Below are 25,685 nucleotides of genomic sequence, written 5' to 3' on the forward strand. Positions count from 1 at the left end.
TTATCCGAGCTAGCCGACCTAAATCTACCACGTGTGCATTCTCTTGGAGGTTAAATAGCTGTGAACGGATACGCCACTCTGTTTGTCACGTTTCTCTTTAATAATTGTGCGTCTTCGTACCAGAATTTTGAGCAGGACCCAATGATGAGTTTCTCCTCCTTGATCTCGTCCTCCAAGTGGCCCACCGACCGACCTGGGTTGATATCCACAGGGAACGCGCTACCCGCTACTCCAACGATCTCACAGAAGAGCTTTACAACCATCTCCCCTCAAGGCGGCAGATTCTGGAATGACTGAGGAGGAGAACCTTGCTATCCGAAGCGGCATCACTCAAAATATATCCAACAGAGTTTAGTCGGCCATTATTTGACACTTTGCCCAACGGTGCTGGGTGGTCATACATATATACAACCAGGTTTCCTCCGCCAGCTCTCAGCTTCATCCTGTCTTTTTCGTTCACAATCCGCATATCGGAAACCAAAAAGCATACCAGGAAGAAGCATGGTTGGTCCCCGGCGCTGTTGCCGTCGCTGTCGACGCCACTGCTTAGCCCATGTGCCGATGGGCTGCGAGTCTGTCTGGGGAACGATGACAACGTTGACTCTGTTGGCCAACGACTGGATCGGCTTCAGTGTGAAACTTTCTCAAGACAATTGATTGTTGAAACGATTAAAATGCACGAATGAGACTCAATCCATAGCCTTCAACCGGATACGTCATGGATCCCCCCAGTGTGCAAGTGTGAAAAGAAAACCACGAGACGGATAGACGACCTCATAGGTGTCAACGCAGTAGCTTGGTCGGCTCCTAAGACGGAGGCGCAGCAGCAAGAGGAACTGCCCCCGCAGCAGCCGGGAAACCGGCGGCAGGAGCGGCAGGAGCAGCGGGGGCCAACGCCGACACCGCCACCGGAAGTGCCGCACCCAGCAAACCCGTCGCATGACTAGCCAACGCACCCGTGTTGCCGCTAGTCGCCGCCGAGATGAGACCCGCAGCGTGGGTGAGCACCGCTGGGTTCGAGACGAGGCCCGACAGCAGACCGAAGAGGTCCTCGGTCGACATGGCGGCAACGGCCGGATCCACCTCCTTCGGGTTGCTAGACACCAGCTCCTTGATCTCCTTGGCAAGCTGCATACGCTCGTCGCTGGACATCGGGGTACTCGAGACGGCCGTCGGTTGGTCGGCCGCCGTGACGAACGACACGAAGTAGATCAGCGCAAGAGCGATCGCAGCAATGGACATCTTCATGGTGGTTGCAGTGAGAAGCTGGAAGTGGGGTAGTGGCGGTCGACTTGGGGGCTTGGAGTCCAAATGAACAATGGCAGCCTCTAGTGCTAGTCAACGACAACGGCCGCCAAGATAACGAGTCGAGGAAATCACGGAGAACTATCAGCGTGGAAAACTCGTAAAGTGTTCACAAGGATAAATCCTAACCGTCAAGTTCAAGTGCGCCAGACCCCCATGTCTCGTCGATTGGTTTGCCAGGAAAACTTTCTCCTCAAGCAAGATTCCTTTGCCATACTACTCAAGACGTTTTAAACGTTTTGAAGTAGGTGTAAGATATTTAAACGTTTAAACGAAAAGTTTTCGATTCAGATGAATAGGATAAACGCAGACATCGGCCTGGGGCTCAATCTCTGTGAAGAAGTGCACAGAGCGCCGATGACAACTGTCGAATCCAGCTTACGACGACGGAGATGTAGGGAAAAAGCGCGGAGTCGGACGAGGGATGACACCCCTCGCCGCAGGAGACATGGTAATCGTGATCGAAGGATTGTAGCGAGTCGCTACTGGACGGGGGGCAGGCGCCATCACCACCGGATATGCTGCACCGATAAGCCCAACCGTGTGACCAGCCGCCGCGGCGGGATTGCCGCTGATAGCCGACGCGAGGATATTCACCGCGTGGGAGACCACCGCCGGGTTCGTCGCGACATTCGCCACCGTACCGGTACCACCGCCGTCTTGCTCGAGTTGCTCGAGCATTAGGTTAGCGGCGGCCGGGTTCGCCTCCGGGTGGCTAGCCAGCATCTCCTTGATGACCTTGGCGAGCTGCACGCGGTCGCTCTTCGACAGGACGATGTTGCTCTTGGTCACGAGCACGTTGTTGTTCTTGGCGTCGATCGTGTTGGCGATGACTCCGGCGGGCATGAAGAGCGACGTACCGCGGAGTCCGGGGGTCATGGCCTGATCCGAGGTCGTGCCAACGTCCAGGGTGGTCGGTCCGTCGGCCGTCACGAACGACACGAGGTAGACAAGCGCAGCAGCAACCGCAGTGATCTTCATCGCAGCTTGGTAGTTTTGCAATGGCTGGTGGCCGACTTGAGTGGTTCGAGTCCAATCAAACAATGCCGGCGTCGTTGCCGTTAGACGCTTCCTAAAGCAGAAAAGTGCGCGAATCCAAGAAAACACGAAGAAGTACACACACGCGATTAACGTCGGAATGTCCAGCAAGATCACAACGTCTGGAAATTCTGGTGAAAAGTGACCTCTCCATTAACAAGAATACGGAAGCTCTAGAGACTCTGCAAGCTGTGGAGCTTGAGTTCGATTCCATCATCGTCAACGGTTGCTGTAAGCCGTGCAGAGCACTTATTCACTGCACCCTAGAAGCGCTAACCATCCAAGCACTCAACTTGTCTCGATCGTAAAGATGATATTCATGCTGGCCATGAAAATATGCTACGCCTATGACATCGATATTATTCCGTTCAGCGGCGAAGGTAAATAATTCGGCGGCTATGGGAGCATGACAATCTTCCAGCACTACATCAAGTTTCTTCATGCCCTGTTCTTTTAGCTGCAGCAGTCGAAAAGAAGGTCTTTTCGGTTTCCCAAAATGCCAAAGTTAAAAATCGTGGCGTTCGACCAAACGCAAAAATGGGCACTCACCATCGCAACGTGTGATTTCCAAGCCTCGTCCCCGCGTGACTTTCCCCTCGGCGATGAATTCGCTGCTCGAGTTGGTAGTTGCTGGAGTGGCCTGGTCGGTAAGGCCCTCTCTGTCACCGAGAAAGGATGCTTGGAAATGGAAGAATCTCTGCCAGCCTGTGAACGTATTCACAATCGACTCAAGAACCTGTTTAGTGAACTTCATACTGTGGAAAAAGCGAGAGGCATCTCCCGTCCGGTGATTTACTTGACCATTTTGTGAAAGTCGTCTCTAAATTCCTCCGGCATCTGCAACATTATTGCGGAAAAAAGGTCGTGTTTCGAATTGCAGAGCACCGGAAAATAACGAAAGAACTTTTCCAGATCAACGAGGAGGCCGCCAAGGTGCTTCAGTTGCTGGATGTCGCCACTCCAGTTAATTGGAGAGATTCTTGGATTGAGGACTGCCGTGTACAGGAAACAATGTTAAATGTCGTGATCAGTGAGAAATGTGTGGTACTTCCTGATCTTCAGACTTTAAGAGCCCAAATGGAGGTCTTAACGATGCTGAAGTTTGAGATGGAGCAGCGCAGAGGGTGGCATAATGGAAAGTCTGTGGACAGGATGAAGTCATTAGTGGAGATGATCGCTACAGTATCCAAAGCGGCGCGTAGGAGTTTGCCGCTGTGGTTTCTTCCGAGCTATGAAGTAGGAATGAGGCCAATTCATGTGCACGAGGGTCTTTTGGCTTGGTGCATCGTGGAATGTGGAGTGTGGGGTCCAGGTACAACTGTTGTCGTGAAATGTGTGTTTTCTTGATGGTATGACTGTAAACGAGCGTGCGATTCTGAGAGAGATTGATCAGCTGCATCGACTCGACCACCCAATCGTCATCAAGATCTTCGGCGCTCCTCACGTCAGCCCGCCGCCTTTTATCGTATGCGAGGATACGGTAAATGGTGATCTGGGGTCATTCCTATCTCGATCAGTAGAGAACAAGAGCCGCATATGGAGGTTATTGTATCAAGCTGTACTCAGGCTCATTTTATTCACCAGAACGGCGTGATTCACGGCAATCTGAAGCTGAACAACATCCTCGTCGGAGCCGATAAACAAGCAAAACTGTCCGACTTTGGTCTGAAATGCATGCAAACGTACGCTTCTCTCTTGCGTAGACCATCGACCAATTCAGCGTTGAGGTCTTTGCGATGGAGTGCGCCAGAGTACCTGAAACAACAGACAATTGTCGCTTCAGACTCTATTCGTTCGCGATGTGCATGCTTGAAGCTGTAGATGGCGAGCCTCCTTTTGGGTTCCTGAATGAGGATGACATCCGTGACAACGTCCGGAGAGGAGAGATCCCAGCTCAGCCCGAGGAAATGCATGACGTATGGCGTTTAGTCGTTTCTATGACGAGTCCAGATTCAAGCCGACGTGTTCAACTCCAACACGTAATTGACAAACTGAAAGTGCTCGCTCATGTCGAATCAGTGGAAAGCTCCGGCACTGGTGCCAGGGACTGCACTGTGGGCTTCTCGTCCATCTCAGTCGGCTCTCGCTTTTGTTCATAGTGTGGGGCTCAGGTAGAGTTGGATGTGGATCCCGTCGAACGCAAATTTCGGCCTCAGAGCCCACTTTCTCGATCCCAAAGTCCTGTTTCCCGGTTGCGCAGGTCTTCTATACAGAACAATATTCAGGAATTGACTGGGGACACCAGCATTTTGGATCTCGTACGAGCTGTTCGGGATGGCAGTGCAGACCAAACAAGAGGGAGCCCTCCAACACCTACCTCACGCTTGTCTCAATGACGAACGGCGCGAACAGATATACGAATCGAATGGACTTCCGGTCTTGCTTGACGTAGCGAAGCGTGGCCGTCCATGTATTGTTCAAGCCTTTTCTCTAGGCTGTTTGTCTTGGTATACGAAGCTGGATTCTAAGATGTTCGAGGCAGAGTTTCAAGCAAATCTGAAATGCGTCCGTGTTACTACTTTTCGCGAGTGCATGCCCCTCGTTAATAACGTACTTCAAAGCACGGATCAACACAAACTGAAGGCCGTCATGCATTGTGCGTGTATTACAGCACTGACACTCTGGGCTATGGGTACACTTGGCCACCAAGCATACGAGGGAAATTGCAAGCTTCAAATCAGGCTTCGTCAATCCAGGCTTTCATGCCTACTGCCTATATTAGTCTATTCGAGACACTCTCAAATCCTTAATTTAGGCTCAACATGTTATTGTATGCAATTTAACTTGAATGGGTCAAAGCTCATGGATCTATGCAATGATTTTGAAAGCTGCTGCTTTGAGCAATTCGAAGTGCTATGTCGAATCCATTCCCCCCTACAAAGAGACATCTGTCGTCGCGATCGATGCTTCCTCTTCATGCATCTAGAAATACGCTGAACTCGGTTTTGAGAAATTCACCCAGTCCGTGCCAAAAAAGGCAAGTTCCTATCCAGAAACAACTGAGCGATCACAAAGGCGTCTTACCCAAGCACCCAGGTCACCCTTGCGACTCGTTAACGTCGGCAAGTAGATAATATACTTTTGGGTGCAACTTGCAACAGTTGTAAATCCTTGCAGATTGAAGCTGTGGCACAGAGCCTGTGACCCAATTCCGTGTGAGCGCTGGTCAGGTAGTCCGTCGCAAGGAGTAACGAAGTGTTTGCTCCCGCAATTTCAGCATTGGGCTGAGAATACTGTGCCCGTCGCAGAGTCGACGACTGCTTTCCCGGCTGCTCAGGCTTCTAGTCCGGACAAGGCAGCGTGTAGTTCCGCTAACTTGAGCTTTACCATTCATGATCCTCTCGGGTGCTGAGTCATGCTTGCTCATCACGGTAGAGCACGCAAATTGCGAAGCGCCCTTGAACCGTCGTCACATACACCAGTTTCTTCTTCTTCCCCTTTTGGTTTGCTAAAGGTGCCACCTAGCAGCAACCTTAGCCGTATTGGACCTCGCAGGCATCGAACTTTGTCGAAAGAGCAGTCGCCGTTATAGGTGGCGGTGAAGCCAACCTTCGGTTCGATATCGCGCACATTTACACCAGGGATCGGTTTGTAGTCCTCAAGATAGCAAACTTAGTCTTCGTAGGGCCTTTCTGAAACTTTAAAGTAGGCAATACGCCCGGTCTACACGCATAATGCCTATTTTGACAAAGCCTGCAAAATTGCCGGGGGCATCTGTACAACCTTCTATCTATAGGATGATTTCGAGCTTCTATAGGAAAAAACACATATACATCAAATAGAAGACCACCTTACCACCATAGGATGATTTCGGAGAACTATGCCTCTCTTGCTACATATGGCAACTAGCCAGTGCTCGCACCACTTCCCCCGGTCGTGAATGATTGCCTGTAAGAGCAGATAAAGCATATGGCAAAGCCTGTTATTTCCTGTGTCCTCGCTTGACGTGCGCTGAATGGTGGAATCGACGCGGCTTGAGCCAAGCTTTATAACAGTCGTTTGAGCACCAAAAATGTTTGAAAATGATGAAGCTTTGATCAAAGCGTTATGAAGAACGACCGAGGCAAAAACTACTATTTATGTACCAAATTACCGCCAACGTCCCCACCGCCGACTAAATGACCCTGCTGAAGCCTGTGGAAAGGCCATCAAGGCAATCATTTCCGCCTGGAGGAAGTGCATACATACCGGTACCCTCAATGCACCTGATTTGAGATAAGATTAGCCGTATCTAGCACAACACATGTATTGGTACCTTATTCCTATAAATTACACTGAATATTGTCGACTTGTATTGAGATGTGACCATCAATACCTGCGACCATAGACGCTTAAATCATTGTTAGCAGCAATGAATCAAAGAGGACTCTCGCTTTTGATTTTGATTAATACACCACCGCAAGAAATCCACGGGAGCAACGACAGCTCCCCTCGCTAGTGGTTTCACTTTTCCTACACTTTGTTAGACACAAAAGTTCATCGCATGAGATCAATAGCCGGTGGTATCGGATTTTTGCCTTGTCGTACCCTGTGACATCGGGGAATGGGGATTTAAAAACGACTTAAGTTCGCTTAGGGCAAGACTTCGCTTAGCATGCATGTATTGTACAAATCGTTTACTCTACGTACCGTATACAAGGCGCCCATTTCGATACCGCACCGTATACCTTATGTGCAAATCGGGATAACGTCCGTTTTGCACTTTGATTAGATGTCAATGAAGTAGGCATACATTTTATGAGCATCAAACCAAATGTGTCTTTTTTGAGAATAATGGTAATGTTTGTAAATAACGGCCTCGAACTGGATTCCCCCAATTGTATAGTATACATGCAATGAGACGTACCCTTTGAGTAGAGACGCCCTTCTGCATTATGGAGGTCCACGTAGCAAAGCCTCATGATACGTTCGCTGAGGAACGTGCGCGAACGGTCATCTTTAGGCTTTGCATTATCTGTATCTTTTCCCTTGCGTCGTCACACGCTGAGAATTGGTTGGTACATGTAGTACCAACTTGGTACCCATGCAGCACGTGAGCACAGGAGCGCCTGCGGCCACCTCCCCAGTTTCACAAAATATGCGGCTGTACCGCATCTTATTCGTCTCAGCGGTATCTCTGCTCGTCCGTAGCGATGCCTTCTCGGTGGCAACTGAACCCGTGACTTTGGCTGTAACATCCACTTCTTCCGATTCAATCGTCCGTGGTACAAGCGAGAGAAGGTTTCTGAGGGTTGACAAATCGGCTAACATGGATGAGGTCTCCACTGGAGACTCCAGCTACTTCTTCAAAAAGATTGACAGCGACGACGACACCAATGCTGATTCTGGAGCGAAAGAGTCCATTTCAACCGATACGGAGGACAGAGCAGGTGGAGAAGGAGCTCTGAAGGCGCTCAAGTCTTCCAAAACGTTCAAGTCGTTGCAGAAGACTATGACAAAAACTGCCAATTCCTTCAGCGAGAAAGTATCGCCAGCATTACCGCTGAAGTCAAGGCTGCAAATTTGGTCCAATAATGAAAAACCGCTCGACTTCGTCAAGAAGAAGTTGGGATTGGATCAGGTGCTCGCCGCTGCGTTCACAGGAGCCAAGAATTACAAGCTCTACGACGACTACGTGACTTCCCAACTGCCGATTTGGGCGAAGAAGGAGCTTACTCCCGACGAAGTCATGGAGAAGTTGGGTATTGAAAAGCTGTCGGGAGAGGCGCTTACGAGCAACCCGAATTTCAAGTACTTCGACGAATTTGTGAGCGCCCAAACCTTGGTGTGGGGGAAGAAGGACCTCTCCACGGAAGATGTCTTGGTACGACTAGGACTGAACACGCTGTCTGGAACTGCGCGCACAGATGCTGTGAACCACAAGTACTACGATCAGTTTGTGGTCAACCAAGTGCGGTCGTGGTTGAAGACTGATCTATCGTTGAGCGATGCCATGGTAAAGCTGAAACTGGACAAGCTGTCCGGCGACGCGCTTCTGTCCCACCCGAACTACGGGTACTACAAAAGCTTTGTGATTAACAAGTTGAAGTCCTGGGCAACGGATGAGAGTACCTTTGATGATATACTGGCGAGGTTGGGCCTGACGAATCTGAAAGGAAGAGAACTGGAATCGCATCCGAATTACACATTCTTGGTGAAATTCATGAAGAACATGAGCGAATATCGACAGGAAGCCTGGCTGAAACAAAAGCTCTCCACGTTCGATATCTGGCAGAAGCTGAAAGTACATCGGGTGCGGTCGACGATACGCAGGAGTTCGTCCGTGTACGGGATCTACAAGAATTACGTTAACATGATGGATGACTACATCATTGATCTGATAACCAGTGGCTTTACCGCACCAAAGCTGATCAGCAAGGACGCCACTTTGGAGGAGCTACAGGCGAAGACGCTGATCTGGGTGGAGGCGAAAAGGCCGGAATGGTATGTGAAGTATTCACTGGGTCTGGATGACTTGGAAGGCGAGGCGCTGAAAGAAGCAGCCAACTTCCAGTTCTTGGAGCGCTATCTGGAGGGAATTAAGCACATGAAGTGAAGATCACGGCTTTGTGAAACGAGGCTGAAAGTACTTGTGTTATTCCTGCCCTGCGCTAACAAAGTTTAAGCAATCTCAATTTTAACTATCTAGAATGTGCAGCTTCAGCTGTGAGGTGGCCAACCAAGTCCGCTACCTATCTTCATCATACGTTTGCTGCGCATAATTGACGAGCTCACAGCGCTTTTCTTAACAATTGATTGCACAAAAGAGTTTTGCTCCAGCAACCCCTGTATTTCTGCTGCCGCTAGCATTTTGTTTCGATAGAGTGGCTGAAGAACGTCAAATCGGCCGATGAGTGTACCAGTATTGAGATCAAGAAATGGGACTACAGCGGTCAAACGACCCCCACAATTTCTTGCTCACTTCTCGCAACTTAGAATACGTGCTCACCACAATGTCATTCATAGCTTTGTTCTGAAGTATGTGCCTCTTGCACTACATTTTTGGGGATTCGCCTAATCGGGTCTGTCGCAGCAGCACTCGTACACACTTTACAAGAACCACTCGCAAGGCAACTATGACAAAAAATCAATAACAAACGTGAATGATTCGTGGTATCCAAACCACACAAGCTTTCGAACCGTGTTAATACAGCCACGAGTATGATCACTACCTCACAACCCACATCAACTCACAGAAGAGCAACTAATGCCTTGGTGTTCCCGGGTATATTCTCACCTCACACGATGATATTCCTTTGAATTTCGAACAACAAACAGTCGTGTCAGCGATCTATACGCCCCCACAGCCGTTGGTGGGATTTGCAGGGCTTCGTAAACTTACTCAAAAAGCTGATTGTTATCCCGCGTATACTGAGATGTCGCACTGCTTGTTCTCGTCATATAGTTTCGTATTCCCGATGGCGACGACGACGAAGATAATTACAGCTAGGAAAGTGCATCGACGACAATCACCACGAGATCGGTGACTGAGAACTTGGGCTACTTGTTGATTTCAGTGATTTCAGTTAATCAGTGAGGTACATTGATGTCACTTAGCTCCGCTAACGACTTCCTATGCCCGCCTTAAGAGACTGCAACCACCTTCACGTGAAATCCGTGCCCAATACTCACAGCAATATCCGTGAGGACCAGCATATCCTCACCCCCCTCGAGACGCGATTATTGTGTTCATCGTCGAGTTCGTCTTCAAACCATGTCCGCGAACGCCAAACACGCGAATCTAGTTCAGATCGGCCTCCATCTCTGGGCCAGCATATCCGTGAAACTCGACTCTCCCCTTGAACTCGAGAGTATCACAAAGTTGTGGTCGCTTTCCGTCGAGGGGTTCCCTAAAACGTCGATAACGATCTGCAAGGATAGAAACCAACCTTTTGAAGTGAACGTTTTCATTCGAGGTAGCTGGTCGAGTCGGTAACTTGTCTTGGGCAGATTTAATTACGACGCATTCGTTTCGTGGACACTCGGCTGAGTTTTCCTAACGCTGCCTCCGCACTGCGTTTTTGCACTTGATTACCGGTCTGGCGTAGCATGCCAAACAAAGCAACAGCGCCTAAATTTGCGATTTCCGAGATGAGGTTGCCCAGAGTACAAGATGCGTGTTCCATTTGTCCACCCGTTCCATCCGCCAGAGGTTTTATCGCTGTAAAACCAATGTCGCTGCGATATCCACGGCTACAAGCCAAATTCGATAACGCCTTTGCTGCATGCTGTTATTCCCGTTTTCACCAGAAGAGGGAGGCACCCTATCAGAACACTTACCGCTTGCGTCTTCAGTTTATCAGTTTTCGAGCGTGCAAAACGTTCACAAGAGATGTGACACCACCCACAGCACATTCTCCATGCGAAATTCCCTATCGACGGCTAAATTATCCAGAGCACACAAAGCTTGGTGCTTCTCCTGATCATTGCACTATTCAACACGCGCCATGAGAGGTGGAATGACCCATGCCCGTGTGACGCAAGCAATTTTGTACCTGTCGGGCTGTTAAATTTTCCAAAGCCCACGCGACGAACATACTTGCGTTTTGATCCACTTCGAAGATGCGCTACGAGAACCGATTGCTGCATTCTCCATCATGACGATGCGACCTTCTTCCCCCAAGGCCAAATTAGCCAAGCCACAAACCGATTCACTCATCTGGTCGTTGGTTCTGTCTCGAAGAATTGTATTGGCACGAACAATTTTAACTCGGTTCGCATTAAGCTTTGCCAACCTAGCCAGCGCCCGTGGTGCTTGAAACTTCTAGTGATCACTATCTCCTTGAAAAAGCGCAACAAATAGCAGGAGAGCTCCTTGTTGCAAATACAATGCTCGATTGCATTCGTCGACAGCTAAATTATCAACAACCCGTGATGCTTGCTTTTAGTGTGCATCAGTCCCATACTGAAGCAGTGCGATAAGAGGTGATACACTACAATCAGGCTGTGGCTAGCTGCGGTGCAAGCCACATTCGCCGAACTCGCACTATTAGCTCTTTTTGCCCATCAGTCCCACCTTGAACGAGCGAAATGCACGGTGGAATAGCTCCTGCACGTGTAACTGCGGCATGCATGCCCTTATTCGGGCCAGGGCTCGATTTGAATCGTACTTTTCGCCACGAAGTCGTGTTACGAGAAGTCTCTCTCTCTCTCCAGTTGCGTTTCGGCTATCCGCATCGAAAGCCAAATTCGCTACAGCTCGGATTGCGTTGATATTCTGTCTTTGACCCCACTTCTGATTAGCGTTACGGGAGGTGCCACAGCTTTCAAGCCGTAAATGCTACCAACGCGACGCTTGATCATTTTCCGTATCGCTTATTTGTCGACGAGTTATTTTGTTGGATAGTTTTCGAATTGGTTTTCTTCTTTTTGTGATCCATCAAGACATCAAGCCAAGCCGTTGGATTTCCAACCACTTTGCAATCTTTTGAAAGTAAACATTTTATGCTTTTAGTGGCAAGTAATAGAAGCGCTTCCGTGAAAATGAGCTAAATATTCATGTTCGGTGCTGTAATGAAGAGGATCTTCTTCTTCTCTGGTCCCACGTTCTCGATCGAATCGTCTTGGGGCGTAAATTTGGAGATGGCGACGCTCGATATCCCACGCCATGTGCTCGCACACTCTAGCTCTTGATACAGGATCCGATTTTCTAGGGCTGTGCACAACGGCTTCAAGAAACCATAGCTCCATCGCACGAAAAAAGTGTGCTTGATTAGGTACATTTCGTTTTCGTTTCCCTCGGCAAAATCTTCAAGTAGGCTAGCCACCTGCCCCGCGTGGTGTTGATACCTCTATTTCCGGAAAACAGTACAATACACGGAAAACTGTAACTTCAGCGCTAAGAGCAGTTGACAATTATGGACGACAGGAACAATCCACCAGTTTCATATTTGTCTTTCGAGAATCTCATTCGCATACTACGAGACTTGTACATGTAGTCACATGCGACTGTAACGGGATTCTTGGAGCACATGTAGTAAGTGAAAATTTGTAATCAGCCCTCAAACTATACAATATAGTTCTCCATTTGCTCAGACCTCCACAAATGCCCCCAATTTTGGGATGCATGATCTACGACGTCGCCTTGATCAATTTGGACAGCAGCAGGTATACGGCGGTGAACCCCAATCCTGCTCCGACAAGATACGCCATGAACTTCTTGACTGAAATCGAGGGCATCGTCATATCCAGCACTGCATGCGACGACACCCCCCCATTATGAGGATGAAGAAAACCTGGATGAATGATTACTCTCTCTTCGTCTCCTCCCGGAGATTGTTGGTGACTGCCTTTGATACGGTGAATCTTGGCAGCAGCGGTGATCGCCTCAGTATCCTCCAGTAGAGCTGTGTTGTTGACTTGGGCAGCACTTTCGGCAGTGATAGAGTCAATGTCGCTAGTGACGAAGATGACCACCAGCACAGTTAGAAAGAAGGGGAGATACATTGCCGTAGATGTCTAGGAACTTGGTGCGAATGAATCTCTTCGGCGGCGGCGTGCCGATGCGTTAGGCCAGAGTCTGCCGCTGCTCGACACAACAAGTAAGAGCGACTTTGGCAACCAGTAAACGTCTATCAGCTCGGTCTCAGCGTGACCCGTGTATAATACTGTGTGCAACAACAACATATCCATTTATGTCCGTTGATTAGTCACGTGGCAAGCGTATGGTTCCTCGCTGACATAAATCCATTATGTAGTGCGGATCTGACTTTCTTTTGCGAATACGCGTCTTCCCCATTTCGTTTGGTGCTTATATTTTTTCATATGCGGAGTTAGTGACGACAAAGAGTCAGTCCAGGCGTTTCCCTAAGTGATCAGTGCACGGAACAGCTCCTCGCAGTTCGTAGCTGTCGTTAGGATTCGACGCTGTTGGCAACCCCGAACCTCTGCAATTACAGTAGCCACCGTGTTGGATATCATCGCAATGGCGTTGGTCCTCCAGCGTCAATGTTGTGCGGGTCATACAAAAACCTTTGTGCGTAGGATAGAATATCACTGACAATCGAACAGAGCAAGTAATATCGGGGTGGGTGGCAAGACGCAAGTTAGCTAAATACGGGCCAAACTGCACGTACAGACAACGACTGAAAAAGCTGGCAACCCAAAACTCGGCAACCTACCGTGATATGACTTCAACGACTATACTAAACTCAATTGCCCATTTAGCCAATAGGTTACCAGGATTCCTCTATATAGACTAATCAGTGTGCTTAACCCCCCAAGCCCGAGCCGATCTGGCTGCGCCCATTTACCGAAACCGTACACACGATAATTTTTTTCTCAATGATGTGCATCCATAGTGAAATGAAGATATTTAGTAACGTGTCTTGCTCACAGTCGGGACACCACCCAAACCCTAGGTGTCTTCAATTCTGCTTATCGTGTATCGATAGCGTAACGCGTCCCCACAATACATGATAGAAGGCATTTCGTGTCGTAGATCAAGCAAATAGTGGTCAAAGACGGAGCAAACGATGAGAAAGCACCGTATGTATTTGTTGATTTTTAGAGTTTCAGGACAGATGGCGATGTGCAAGGACGACTCGCCCAGATTGCACACTTAGATCAAGTCAAAACGCAGCACAAAACACATGCCTAGTCCTCTACGCCGTCAACAGTGGTGTGTGTACGCTGGCGGCTACTCGGTGGGCTGCCAGTCTCCGATTCCTCGCTCGACTGCGCACCCGAGTCTTCCGCATCACCGTCGGCACTAGCGCGCGCCGGCTTCCGTGCTCGCAGCTTTCGCTTTCGCTTTCGCTGCGTCTGCGGGATTCTCGTCCCATCCCTCCAGTGCTTGTGCCATACCTCGAAGCACGATGTTGCAACGCCGTTGCTCGAATGCTTCACCTTGTTGCAGAGGAACACGCGCGACGCCAGCGCGTACATTGACGATGTTTTCAGCTTGCAAGCAGCACAATAGAAGGTCGTTTCACCACCGCGCGATTGGTCCTCACGCTTCAACACCGAGCATACCTTGCACGCTCTCTGTCGGCGCTTCTGCGTCTCGTTCCCGTTGCCTTTCCTCCACTCGTCCGTCTGCACTGGAACATGAGCAGTGACGGTGCGGTTGGATTTCGTTGGTGTCGGCTGCAGTCCCTGGTCGCGTATGAGCTGGTCCCAGTCGTCGTCTTGGAGCTGACATAGCCGCAAATGAAGCTCTTTGAGAAAGCGAACATGCGAAACCTTGCTCTTGCCGTCAGCAACTCGGCGGTAGTTGTAGATAATGAAGGCGTTGATGATAGCGATATCCATGAGCCCTAGAAATAGGGATTTGTAGTACTTCTTGTACCGACGTGCCAGTTGAAGCGAGTATCTGCGCAAACAAAGATGTAGAAGACACGTTAACGCTGAACCCGGAATGTGTATATACACGATACGAGAACTTTACGTTTGCAAACGAAGCTGGTCATGAACATCAACACCGCCCATGAACGACTGATAGTCCTTCACGAATCTTGGGCACATCACTTCCGCTTGTTCACCAGTTGCTTTGTCACGACGCACGGTTCGGTCTAAAATTGAGCTCCCTCCTGCCGCAAGCACGAAGACGCCTTGGTTGTCCCACCAGCGCGTAAACTTCAGACAAGGCACGTGTCTTGACTCAGAAATGTGGAACGTGCCTCGGGCAATCCAACGCGGGCGCTTGTTGGACTCTTTTCTGCCGTTGGGGAGCTTCTTTGGAAGAATTGCCTTGCAGAGACCCTGCCTGTCCGTCTGGACAGTCCCCACACTGTAAAACTTCATCATCAGCAACTGCATTGAAAGCACGACCGAAGTGTAGAAGCGATCCGTGACAATCAATCTGTAGTCTGCTGGTCCCGTAGGACCAAAGACATGCCTGAGGTTCCTGACCACAGCTGCGGGTCCGGACTTCGTATCGGGTGGGGTACTGCTATCTCTTGCTTGACGTTTGCCGCAGTAGACTTCAAAACTGTATCAGATACGATAGAAACAATAAGTTAGCGTGTACTGGACACGATAAGCGGACTCTAGAGCCAAAAAAAAGAGAGCGTGCCCCAAGGCACGCTCTCATTCTTACCGGATGCAGTACGCAGACTTAGAACAGCACAGCATGAACAGCTTAGCCCCCCCAGCGATGAGGCTTATCCTTCATGAAGATCCTCATTCGGTTGAATGGAGACGAGCACGAAAAGCATTGCCTCGTCAAACGCCATCACTGGTGGCGGAGCGAAGCTTCTTTGGAAGGTATCCTGCAGGACATCGATGACCGGACGAAGCTTCCAGGCTCGGTCGATGACCGCACGATCGTCACCATTGCTGCTGAAGTGAAGATTGCGCGAGATGTGGTCGAATCGATCTCGTTTCATGAAGTTGCCAAAGCCTCCGCGTGGGATAGCGCCTTCGTCCGTATTCTTCCAGTGGTGTGCGAACTTTTCTCGGTTGGGTGCAAAGGTCCTCGCAATCAGCAAACCAATGAAGCAGCATAACTCTCTGCCTGAGATTTTCAGGGTCTTTTGTAGCTTCGTCTTAATTTGCTCAGGGGCTTGTACCTGGAAGTCCGGTCGCTTGAGCTTGCGCGCTTGCTGCTTGGCGTGTTGGGCTTCCACACGAGCGTCCAGGTTTTCCGTAAAGTAGGTGTCACTCTCTCTCCCGATCTTTGCCAACAGTTGCGGCGTCACGAACCGCAGGAACGCACCGAGGGGAGTAGATGCGGCCTGCAGCGCACTAGCCGTGGGACCGTTAGGGCCGTCATAAATACCCGGATAGTCTTTGCCGAGCCATTCATCTGGTCGCACTTCATACGGTTCGTCCATGTACGGCCATGGTGTCTGAATTCGAGGCACTGTCCAGCCATTCACAGCCATGTCATCTAAGACTTGTTTGCGTATTGTGCCGCTGGCCACAGCATCTACACCTCCCACAGCTGTGAGCAGCTGCGGGTCAAAGTGCAGGTCTGGCGCAGCGTCGTCAGCATCCAGTGTAGCCCAGTCCAAGTCATCATCGTCGCTATAGATTGAATCTCCTTCGCCATCACCGTCCGAATCAAGCGCTGTGTAGTCTGCCAAATTGTCGCCTGGAGTGGTGATGTTGGGGTCGTTTGTGAGCGTGCCTGATACAACCAGTATATACTAGAGTTATAACATGTATCCATATCGTGTATGTATGCATGCCGCACTAACCTCCGACTTGACTGTCACCCTCTTTGGTTTCTTCTTCCTCGTTGTGTGAACTCCTTACGACACCAGTCTCGTCATCATTAGACCCACGTTCTGAGTCCTCGTAGTTGCTGTCCGAGTCTGCCAAGTCGAAGAGGTTGCTGAGATTACGCCGTGATGACATATCTACCAGGAAATCCAATCCATCGTTAGTCGTTACTGCTCAATACAAAGCTGCATCGCGTAATGCGTACCATTGGTGTCGTTGTTAGCGTTCAAATCCTCCTGACGTGTGCTTGTGCTGCTTGAATCCTCGTTCATCACGTGGGGCGAAGTGGCAATGAGTCTGTGGTTTGAGACCGGAGACGCGGGAGAGTCTGCAGCTAATTTCAAGAACGTTAGCATCGCACCAGGTGACATGAGTCTATACAGCAGCATACCTGCAGATGGCGTACGCTCCAGCGGTGCGCGGCTTTGGGTTTGATATAGATCTTTGGAATGATATGTACGATACACGTTAATGTCAAACAACTAGCGTGTATAATACCGGCAAGTCATCACATCCGTACCAGTCCGTTCTGGCGGGCTTTCAAGGCGGGCTGTAGCGACGTCCGGGCCCGCTGCGTCCCCTTCCTTTTGCTGACGATCTCGTTCCGCTAAAAGCGTACAGCTCGTCAGTCTCAGTGGTGGAAAGTACGCTTGAATCTCATCTTACCGATATCCACGCGATCCAAGTAGCCCATTAGCTCGTTCTCGCCCACAAACTAGTCCTCACCACGCGTTCCTTGCTTGATCTTGCCCGGCTTGATATAAAAGAAGTCGTTTGATAGTCCTGCGGGGCGCCTCGAAGTCCAGCCTACACGCTTGAGCTCTCTCCATCGAGCCTGGAACGCCATTGCTCCACAAAAAAGACGGCTTGAGCTGCGGCGGGGAGAAATCTCGAATGACCCCAAAACGGTTGGCGCGCAATGGTACCTCTGATCCCTTATTCGATTGTGTGTACCACACTGACAGCAGTGAGATCTTATATTTCGAAAAAACGAAAATCAAGCTGGCCGGAATTTTATGCACCCTCGTGCAGGAAGGATGGGGATAAACCAACCCCTACTTGACTTAACGTTTGTATGAGTCAATACAAAAAGGAAGAGTAAAAAAGTTTATTGTGTCTAATACAACATCAAGGATTTTAGTTAACGTGCCTGATACAGGCCTTCGGGTTTGGGGGGTTAAATTATTGACCGGTTCAGAGAGACCAGTCTTTTGTTGTTCACGTGGACGCTTTATTGGGATTTGTTTGTCCAGGAGGCTTCATTTAATCTAATCAAAATGCTTTATTTTTCATGTCGAGTTTATCAGTCGGATGCAGTACTTGGACTAAACTTATACTTCGAAGTAGTACGGCGAATGGCGTTCAGCGGCGCCGGCTTTTTTTAGTCGTTGTCTGTACACCCTTCACTCAAATTATTATAGTCCTGCTTCGGATATAGTCATGAAACTGTTTTATTTTTATTTTTTTATTATTGAGGTGTATTGTGTTACTTACCCTAGTGCTAGAGCTGAGCTCGAATAACCATTCCGGCCAAGTGTTTATAGCTTGTCCAGTTCTTGACCCCCTTGACGCCACCCTACTTCCTTCAGGCCTTCGTGCAGCTCGCCTCCCCTTCCCTCTCTTCGAGCCACTGCTGGATGTCTCCTCGCATCTTTTCTTCCAATCCACTGCACAGCGGATGCGCTGTGCCGTCCATTTCCAGCGCCGCCATCGTGCTACGCCTCGTGTCCATCGCGAAATTAGCCAGCCAATCTGCCATTGTGTTATGTCGTCTGTAATGGTGCCTCCACCCTTGCACTCTGCCGATGTCTGCTAACCTTGTGCAGATGTGGTACCAATGCCGCATCTTCGCTGATTTTGGTTGAGTTCGTAGTCTCATCATGCGTAAAATCAGCCCACTATCCCCCACAATCCACATTCCACTCCATCCTTTCTCAACCACTTGGTTTAACAGCCGATGCAGGCCAATAAACTCAGCTTCGTTATTTGTCGTGGTGACACGCCCGAGCGCTGTAGTCGCTGCCCAGACTGGCCGTGCCGTATCTGCCGTCTCTCCGACTTCGATAATTACGGATCCGCTTCCTCCTGGTCCCGGATTCCCCCGCGAGCGCCATCAAAGAAACCCACTTGCCTTATCTCCATTTGCGCCATGCGCTGTTCGTCCGGGCTGTCGCCTCCAGTCCCCTGTTTCCACCTTCCGATGATGACACCCGCCGCCCTTACCTTTGCTTCAGTTTTTGCTGTCAGCGGATAAAGGTTCAGCCTGTATCTCATGAACGCTTCCGTGACTGTAGCCTTGGTCCTGTCTAGCGTCTCCATCATCATCATTGTTCTCTGCTTCCGTCCTCCCGGACACAGCCTATCCACATTTCTTCTCCATATTGCTGGAGCATTACTGCAGTTGCAAGCTGCCATAAGTCCTGAGCCACCTCCCTCATTTGGTCCCAGGGTTCAAAACGCGTGCTCCGTCCCCATCCAGTCAACCGTCTCGGTAACCTCCGCATTCTAAACTCAAAGATGTCTGGGATCGCCTTTTCTCTCTCAATATGAGTGATAGAGCCTTCAGTTGCGCCAAAGCCCCATCCATTGAGTAGTAAGGTCCAGTATTGTGTTGCTTCCTTGCACCGCCATGCCAGGTGCAGCGTTCCCCCCTCATCATCTTTGCTGCACCCCCGCGCCGTACACTGGTAACCCTGTTCCGCACCATCCCACAACCGGAGTCTGTTGTGTTTTACCTTGAAAATGTTTTGGGAGTGGTAAGGCGATACCCCCTCCATTCGTTGAATACGCTGCCATGTCAGTTTCTGCAGCGCTGTCGCTATGTCTCCATGCGCCTTCTCTAGCTTAGCAGTTGTGGTCATTATCGCCCCGTCCGCCACTAGTTGCTGTCCTTGGGCCATCAGCCTTTTATATTTCCTTCGCGATTGTAACCATCTGCGTTTACCGGCCCAGAGCGGTAGGCACCTCATGATCCACGGGTGTGGCACGACCCATACTGTGGCTAGCCCTACTTTCAGGAAATTGGCCACCGCCTGCTCTACTGTCTCGTGCTCCCTTTTCCAGGGCACCCTCGTCGGAGTCGGTCCCCAACAGTGGTCTATTTGTATCCCATCTTATTGTGAGAGGAGGAAGACGTGGTCCGGGTCCTCCAACTTGTGTCGGACCTGCAGCACCGCCTGCTGGGTCCTGTTGAAGACTATCTCCGGAAAGTTGGCCACCAAATTTAGCCCCACTTCCTGGAAGATGAGTGCGACATCGCCTGCCATCGGAATCGAATGTGTCGTCGGCTTTAGTATCACCGCTCCGCTTTCTGCGTGGGAAATGCGTAGAACGTCTTTGACCCTTAGATTCTGTACAGCCGGCACTAACTTGCGATATACCTTCCATTCGCACTCATTTCCTTGGGAGGAGCCCACCCATAGTTGCTTGAGCGGGACTTCTTCGATTGCTTCCGTCCGGCATTCACCTCGTTCCGCCTGCCTTCTGTTGCACTTCTGCACTAGCAATAGTCGTGCCTCCCCGGAACACTGGATCATCAGTCCGTCACTTGTCCATCTTGTGCTAACACCCCTACTGCGTCTGAGCGCCCGTCTGATTTCGTTGAGGTCGTCCTTATCTCCTGGAAACGGATCCGTGTCCCTGTGTGATTGCAACTCTACCCACGACCGCCCAGTCGCCCATATCGAGCTCAGCGGTCCAGGTTCCGGGGTTCCTTTCATCGGCATCAGCTTGGTTGCACTTCCGGTGTTCCTCGTCTGCAGAATGTCACCAATCCGTTGCTGCTGCTCATTCTGCGTGATCGCCCAGTCCCCTACCACTGTAGCGCCAAGCGCCATTAGCTCCAGTCGAATGTTAGGCACTCCGAGTCCTCCGCTGTTTGGATTCTGCCTGGCAACTGCACCGTGTATCCACCCAGCGGGTGCTCTGTCTGGTACCGCAAATTTCGATTTCCATACATATTGACGAACGCTCATATCCACCAATTTTATAATCTCTTCCGTTGGCCAAGCATGTCTGGCAACGTACAGCATTTTGGGTATGATGATGGCACTGGCAATCGCTGCGCGTTGTTGCACCGAATTCGTTTTGACCTCCGCTAGCGCCAGTCGGATTCGTAAGGCAGCGAAGGCCTTCTCCCATGCTTCGGTGATTGTGCTGCCAACCCCAGCAATGTGGCCCAGGTATCTGACAGTGTCCGTCGGCTCAATTACCATGCCAGTTTCCTTATTTTTCTCTAAGGACCGCTGAGCCTTGTCTGTTGTCACCTCTTTTCCCTCTTCTTCTTCATCTTCATCACTGCCGCCGATGTTGTAGTTATGAAACTGCAATCGATGGGAACATTGCAGCTTCTGTCGTCGGCAGCCGTCCACATGTGAAGCAATCTCCGAGGACGGTAGTTTAGTTGGTCGTAGCCAGTAGTTCGGTAGTATTGTGCCTTTCTGCCAAAACTCCCTCCGTTTTAAGGTCCTACGTAGGAGGAGGGTCTTACGAAAGCTCTCCTAACTGACCTGGTGATAGCCACCAAAAATTGCAGGCAGGACTATTCATGTGGTGTAGGAAATATGACCAAAACCAAATTGAAATTTAAGAATTCAGACTGGGTTACTGGTTTGTACACGCCTGCTTAGCCCGACAGAAGCCAACTTATCGTCGACATTCCCTGTCGTCTTGAAAAGCAGGTACCAACGGCGAAGGTTTCGGTGAAAACTCCTAGTACCTCAGATACAACAGTTATTTCAATGTTGTATACGTACTGTAAAACGATGCCGCGCCAGCGGATAACGGTTGTGTAACCTATAGACGCTTTGATAATGCTAGTGGAGACCTCACCAAGGACGAAATGGCTGGTAGATTGTGGCCATTCGGTCTTTAATTTGTAAAAAAGGTACTCTTTAGCCCAAATCGGAAGCCTTTCGTAAGGCTTGATTTTCCTACATTCATTGGATGATACTCGCGAAACTACTGTGATTTGATTGGGTGAATACGTATTTTGTCTTGCCTCCAGTCATTAAATCTGCGCTGACAACTTGGCAAATTCTATGTATACACCTGACCCCTCTTGCTTAGGACCTACCTTTAAGGTCAGATTGGCCAAAAGTCGGGAAAGATACAATACTATACCACTCCGTTCCGGATCAATCGCACAATATGGGTTTAAAGTCTCTACGGCCAAATCGCAAAGGAAATATACTTGCCTTTATTATTGAATCCTCGTTACAAAGCCGATGGTTTTGAGACGTATTCTGCGGCTTCGTTGGAGCATCGGATCGAGAGGGGAAGTCGTCTCTCCCGCTTTAGCTGCGCTTTTTTTTTTTACGTGTCTTGGCTTGTTGTTGCCGTCACCACGCTGGAGAATGCACTGGTCCATTGATCAATGTATCCTAAGGAATGCTGCGTTGATAGTGTCGGGTGGCATCTCCCAGTAGGACTCTGTGACCGCGTCGGTCAACTCGTCCAGCGTTCGGGCGTTTTTCTGGCGTTGGCGAGCTTGGATGGCGCAGAATAGCCCTAGATCTAAAATGTTGAGGTCAGGGTTGTTTGGGGGCTGACTGCGAAGATCAACATTTCGTCCGCAACGAGAGACAGCCTCACAGAACTGGGGTCGTTGGCCTTGAAATGAGTGGGCGGATTGGCTTGCTGAACTATAATTCATCGCTAGTGTTCGGCCAGCGAGCGCAAATAGAAGGTAGAAGCCACGAAATCAGCACGTTACGGTAGGCTTCCTTGGTGACAGTGATTTCCTTTGTTTCTGTGTTCCTGCTGGACGTCGTTTGCTTGAGCGCTGAGCCGAGACCTTTTTGACAAAAGCCCATACACCAAGCTTTCCGTCGAAATACTGCTGGGTATTGACTTCGCCCCGAGGTCTCGCAACCGCAGCAAGAACCATCACTGGCGTGATAAACCTTCTACTTTTGACACATCATGTGGTCACTGGGAAGGAGAAAGATGCGGCGGGTACTGTCGGTGAAGGAGAATATCTCCTCGTCAACAAGCACAGTGTCCAGCATGCCGGCGAACAGATGCGTGTCCATGTTGATATGGCTCACGCAGAAGTACAATCGGGCGTGGCGGATTGCCTCCGTTAGCAGCAGCTTCACGACGCTCGTCACCTTGCGCAGATCGCTTCCTTTAATTCGTCGATGAAGGGTAGTCTGTGGTACTCCATAGGCAGCAGCAGCGGATCGCACCGTACTGTGTGCAGCGACATTTATCTTCCTCAGCTTTTCCAGGTCTTCACTTCGGTCCTCGGCGTGGCGGCCGCTAATATGCATGTGTGACAGGGCAACGTAGGAACCCGTGAGCTCCGCCTCTTTTTTCGCTCGCTGCCACAGTCGAGACGCAGTGCTTGGGTGGATGTCATAGCACACTGAAGGAGCCCCGCGATAGTTCGCCTTCGGGTCCCGCTATCCGGAAAGGGTCAATAACAATGCGCTGGCGGTCTATGGATGTAACGTTGCTTGTGCATCGGTGGCTGAAGTTAGTTGGAAAATGGGGTCATGACACTCGTGCGTTGTTGCTTGGGGTAGGTGAAATCTAGAATGAAACCGAGCTGAAGCCCCTCTCGCTCCGGTGGATGAAGGCCTTTGAAGGCGCTCAATGCGTTCACTCCTAGTATAGCGTCCACATGTAGGTGTTCGGCGACTAGTACCTGTAGCGCTATCTCCACCGATCCCAGACGGATGGGTAGTGAGGCGAGGCGGGTGAACGCCTTTATCGTCCAGGGTGTATAGCGCACGCGCGCCAGAAGACTCGGCCGATCAGGAAGCTTAAACTTCGCCTTTCGGAAAGCCCAATGGGGTCAGACTACCTCCAAAAGTACGGGACTTCCGGAAGTAGCTTGGCGTGTGACCTTGTGTAATCCCTATAGGTGTCGTTTGTCTTCGGAAGACCGGACTCCACCTGATGAGTTGTTCCTACACAATCAAAATGAATACAAGAATACAGAGTGCGTACGTTCACTTCTCGACGCAATTAGTACAGCTGGGGTTAGACCACTAGCAAAGCCTTCCCAGATGACCAAATAATACAGAGAGTTATACACAATATACAGCTGCTACTTATTCTTTTGGACCCTTGAGCAGTGGGTCCGTACACCAGTCTACTTGTGTTTCACCTGGAAGACTGGTCACTTCCAGATGCACCCTTGTTGCGCACCACTTCCAGTAAGGAGGATTTATAACTCCTTCCAGAAGATAACTTTCAGATATATCCAAAAGGAAAACCACTTCCGGATCACTCAATATACAGTCCTATCACACAGCAGTCTATTCGATCAAATTCCGGGGGGTGACTACTAACAACCTCCTGAAACGGCAATTACTATGAAATGGGGGGTCTAGAGGACACACTCCCAACTGAAATATGAAATAGGACAGATCACGTACGAATGCGCGTCACTCGGTCACCGGCTAATTTGGTCTTGAGCCTTTCGGAGAGTTCCACGGCGGTCTTCGCGATCACGACGCGTCCAAACGCAGGCTGGGTGAACCCGGGTCCCCGGAAATACACGGCGGCTTGTCCGGCGTTATCCCAGCGTGCTTCCAGGCCAACTGATAAGGGCCCTGAAAAACACTTGCGCCCTTGGTGGCAAAACGAACTCTCTGTTATTTTTAGTCTCTGCTAGAAGCCTTCTGTCAAGGTCTCTGCTGGAAGTCTTCCACATGCACATTTGTCTTGGTTTCACTATAGGGTTCTTTGGCGTAATCAGCATCCGGGAGGCTGACACATCCTGGTCGCAAGCCGGCTCTTCGTGCATAACATATCCGGCTGGTCGTCTTGGTCTGTCGCTAATATCTTGGGCTTTGTATACTGGAAAATTGGAAAGGTCTTGGTGGGTACAAATCAGGAGCGTCTGGTCAGCCTCCGCACCCACAACGTCTGGGTCATCTGCGAGTCACATCAGGAAGTAACTCGACATTGGGAGGACTTCTGGAAGTCACTTGGTCTCAGTATGCTGTGGGAACTTGTACCAGTTCTCCGTTCGTCCTCGTTCTTCCCTGTCGCGCGCACTTCTGGACCAATCATCACCGCGAGTGCTTCCATGGGAAATGGGAAACGACGCTCGGACATTTTACGTCCAGTCGCCACGTGTCAGTAGGCAGGCCCAACCACGGATGCGTAGACGATGGCCGGACGAACTTCGTACCCGACCTTTGTACGGTTTCAACGCCTGCACCGCACGACCCAACTGTTTCATCACCTACCAGTCGACAAGACTCAGCGTCGCTCCAGTATCGGGCAACATCTGAGAAGGTAGACAGTCGATGTAGCCACTAGAGAGTGCCTCAAAACTCCGCACGGAGCATACCACGCGCCGTTCCCCTTCCACTATTCGGGGTAAGTCAAAATCTTCGTCACCGTCGTCGTCACGGACGCCAAAACCGTTAGGCAGGTTAACAGTGACGGCTTCCACCAGTCCGGTCTCCAAAGACGATTCCGACCTAAGACTCTCCGGCCTGAGCACATTCACGTAATGGGAAGCGTCTTCTTCGCGCTCGGGGCGTGACTCCAACTTGCCCAGCGCCTCACAACAATCCTTGTGTAGCGCAGAACAGTTGAAACACATTGGTCTCCTAGCTTGCCGTCGGCGATGTCTTCTTGCTACGGGTGCGGCAAACCGCCCCGTGCGATCAAACAGCTTCCTCCAAATCCTTATAGCGTTTCCGGCGAAGTAGCCCTCCACCCAAGTTAACACCCTGTTCCAGTACGGACCAAGCATACCTCGTTCGCTCACTACACAGTGGGCGTGGTATTGTAGCCGTTCCCAATCCACCTCAAGACTCTTATCTTGTAACGGAGGGATTTCAACAGTCCCCCCGTCCGTGAGAAAGTGTTCACTATGTACTTCACTCGCGCGGGCTCGTCGTTCACTTCCTTCAGCATGCGATACACTGCTTGGCGACCAATAGTTCGTGCTTCCTTCGGGCGACTTGTCTTCCGAGCAAACACTTCCGCGACAGCGGTTATCTTCATCAGCGACGCGGTCATCTCTTCCGTCTCTAGAGAGAACGCGATATTTTCCTTCACAGTCACCTCAGCGTCTTCAGTGTCATTCCTGGCGACCATTGTTTCGACGTCGCTTTCGCCTTCCTCGCTTGAGCTGCCATCGACCACGTCTGACTTCAGAACTTTGGGAACCATACTCGCCCAACACCCTTAGCCACGGTTTCGGTTCTCTTATCCGTACTAGCGACGTG

The 25,685-nt window shown here is 50.3% G+C and overlaps 8 protein-coding genes across 8 annotated transcripts; 1 reads left to right on the forward strand and 7 right to left on the reverse strand.

Annotated features, from left to right (window-relative positions):
• Positions 1-50: 50 nt before the first annotated feature.
• On the reverse strand, positions 51-263 carry KRP23_11914 (Crinkler effector protein 8; the record flags this gene model as incomplete). The annotated part of the gene is made up of 1 exon (XM_067895800.1): positions 51-263. The coding sequence occupies one exon, from the start codon at positions 261-263 to the stop codon at positions 51-53; it is 213 nt and encodes a 70-aa protein (XP_067740085.1).
• A 544-nt stretch (positions 264-807) lies between these two features.
• Positions 808-1,248, reverse strand: KRP23_11915 (uncharacterized protein; the record flags this gene model as incomplete). The annotated part of the gene is made up of 1 exon (XM_067882495.1): positions 808-1,248. One exon carries the CDS (start codon positions 1,246-1,248, stop codon positions 808-810), a length of 441 nt encoding a protein of 146 aa, XP_067740086.1.
• A 435-nt stretch (positions 1,249-1,683) lies between these two features.
• On the reverse strand, positions 1,684-2,286 carry KRP23_11916 (uncharacterized protein; the record flags this gene model as incomplete). The annotated part of the gene is made up of 1 exon (XM_067882496.1): positions 1,684-2,286. One exon carries the CDS (start codon positions 2,284-2,286, stop codon positions 1,684-1,686), a length of 603 nt encoding a protein of 200 aa, XP_067740087.1.
• Positions 2,287-7,591: 5,305 nt separating this feature from the next.
• KRP23_11917 (Secreted RxLR effector protein) lies at positions 7,592-8,878 on the forward strand (the record flags this gene model as incomplete). The annotated part of the gene is made up of 1 exon (XM_067882497.1): positions 7,592-8,878. The coding sequence occupies one exon, from the start codon at positions 7,592-7,594 to the stop codon at positions 8,876-8,878; it is 1,287 nt and encodes a 428-aa protein (XP_067740088.1).
• Positions 8,879-12,393: 3,515 nt separating this feature from the next.
• On the reverse strand, positions 12,394-12,768 carry KRP23_11918 (uncharacterized protein; the record flags this gene model as incomplete). The annotated part of the gene is made up of 1 exon (XM_067882499.1): positions 12,394-12,768. The coding sequence occupies one exon, from the start codon at positions 12,766-12,768 to the stop codon at positions 12,394-12,396; it is 375 nt and encodes a 124-aa protein (XP_067740089.1).
• A 1,149-nt stretch (positions 12,769-13,917) lies between these two features.
• KRP23_11919 (uncharacterized protein) lies at positions 13,918-14,574 on the reverse strand (the record flags this gene model as incomplete). Its single annotated transcript, XM_067895943.1, has 1 exon — positions 13,918-14,574. One exon carries the CDS (start codon positions 14,572-14,574, stop codon positions 13,918-13,920), a length of 657 nt encoding a protein of 218 aa, XP_067740090.1.
• A 1,884-nt stretch (positions 14,575-16,458) lies between these two features.
• Positions 16,459-16,760, reverse strand: KRP23_11920 (uncharacterized protein; the record flags this gene model as incomplete). The annotated part of the gene is made up of 2 exons (XM_067882500.1): positions 16,459-16,625; positions 16,694-16,760. The coding sequence occupies 2 exons, from the start codon at positions 16,758-16,760 to the stop codon at positions 16,459-16,461; spliced, it is 234 nt and encodes a 77-aa protein (XP_067740091.1).
• Positions 16,761-22,394: 5,634 nt separating this feature from the next.
• Positions 22,395-22,760, reverse strand: KRP23_11921 (uncharacterized protein; the record flags this gene model as incomplete). Its single annotated transcript, XM_067882501.1, has 1 exon — positions 22,395-22,760. The coding sequence occupies one exon, from the start codon at positions 22,758-22,760 to the stop codon at positions 22,395-22,397; it is 366 nt and encodes a 121-aa protein (XP_067740092.1).
• Between the last annotated feature and the right edge of the window lie 2,925 nt (positions 22,761-25,685).

The sequence above is a fragment of the Phytophthora ramorum genome (genome assembly GCF_020800215.1).
Source record: "Phytophthora ramorum isolate Pr-102 chromosome Unknown Phyram_PR-102_s0013, whole genome shotgun sequence".
Taxonomy (NCBI): Eukaryota; Oomycota; class Peronosporomycetes; order Peronosporales; family Peronosporaceae; genus Phytophthora; species Phytophthora ramorum.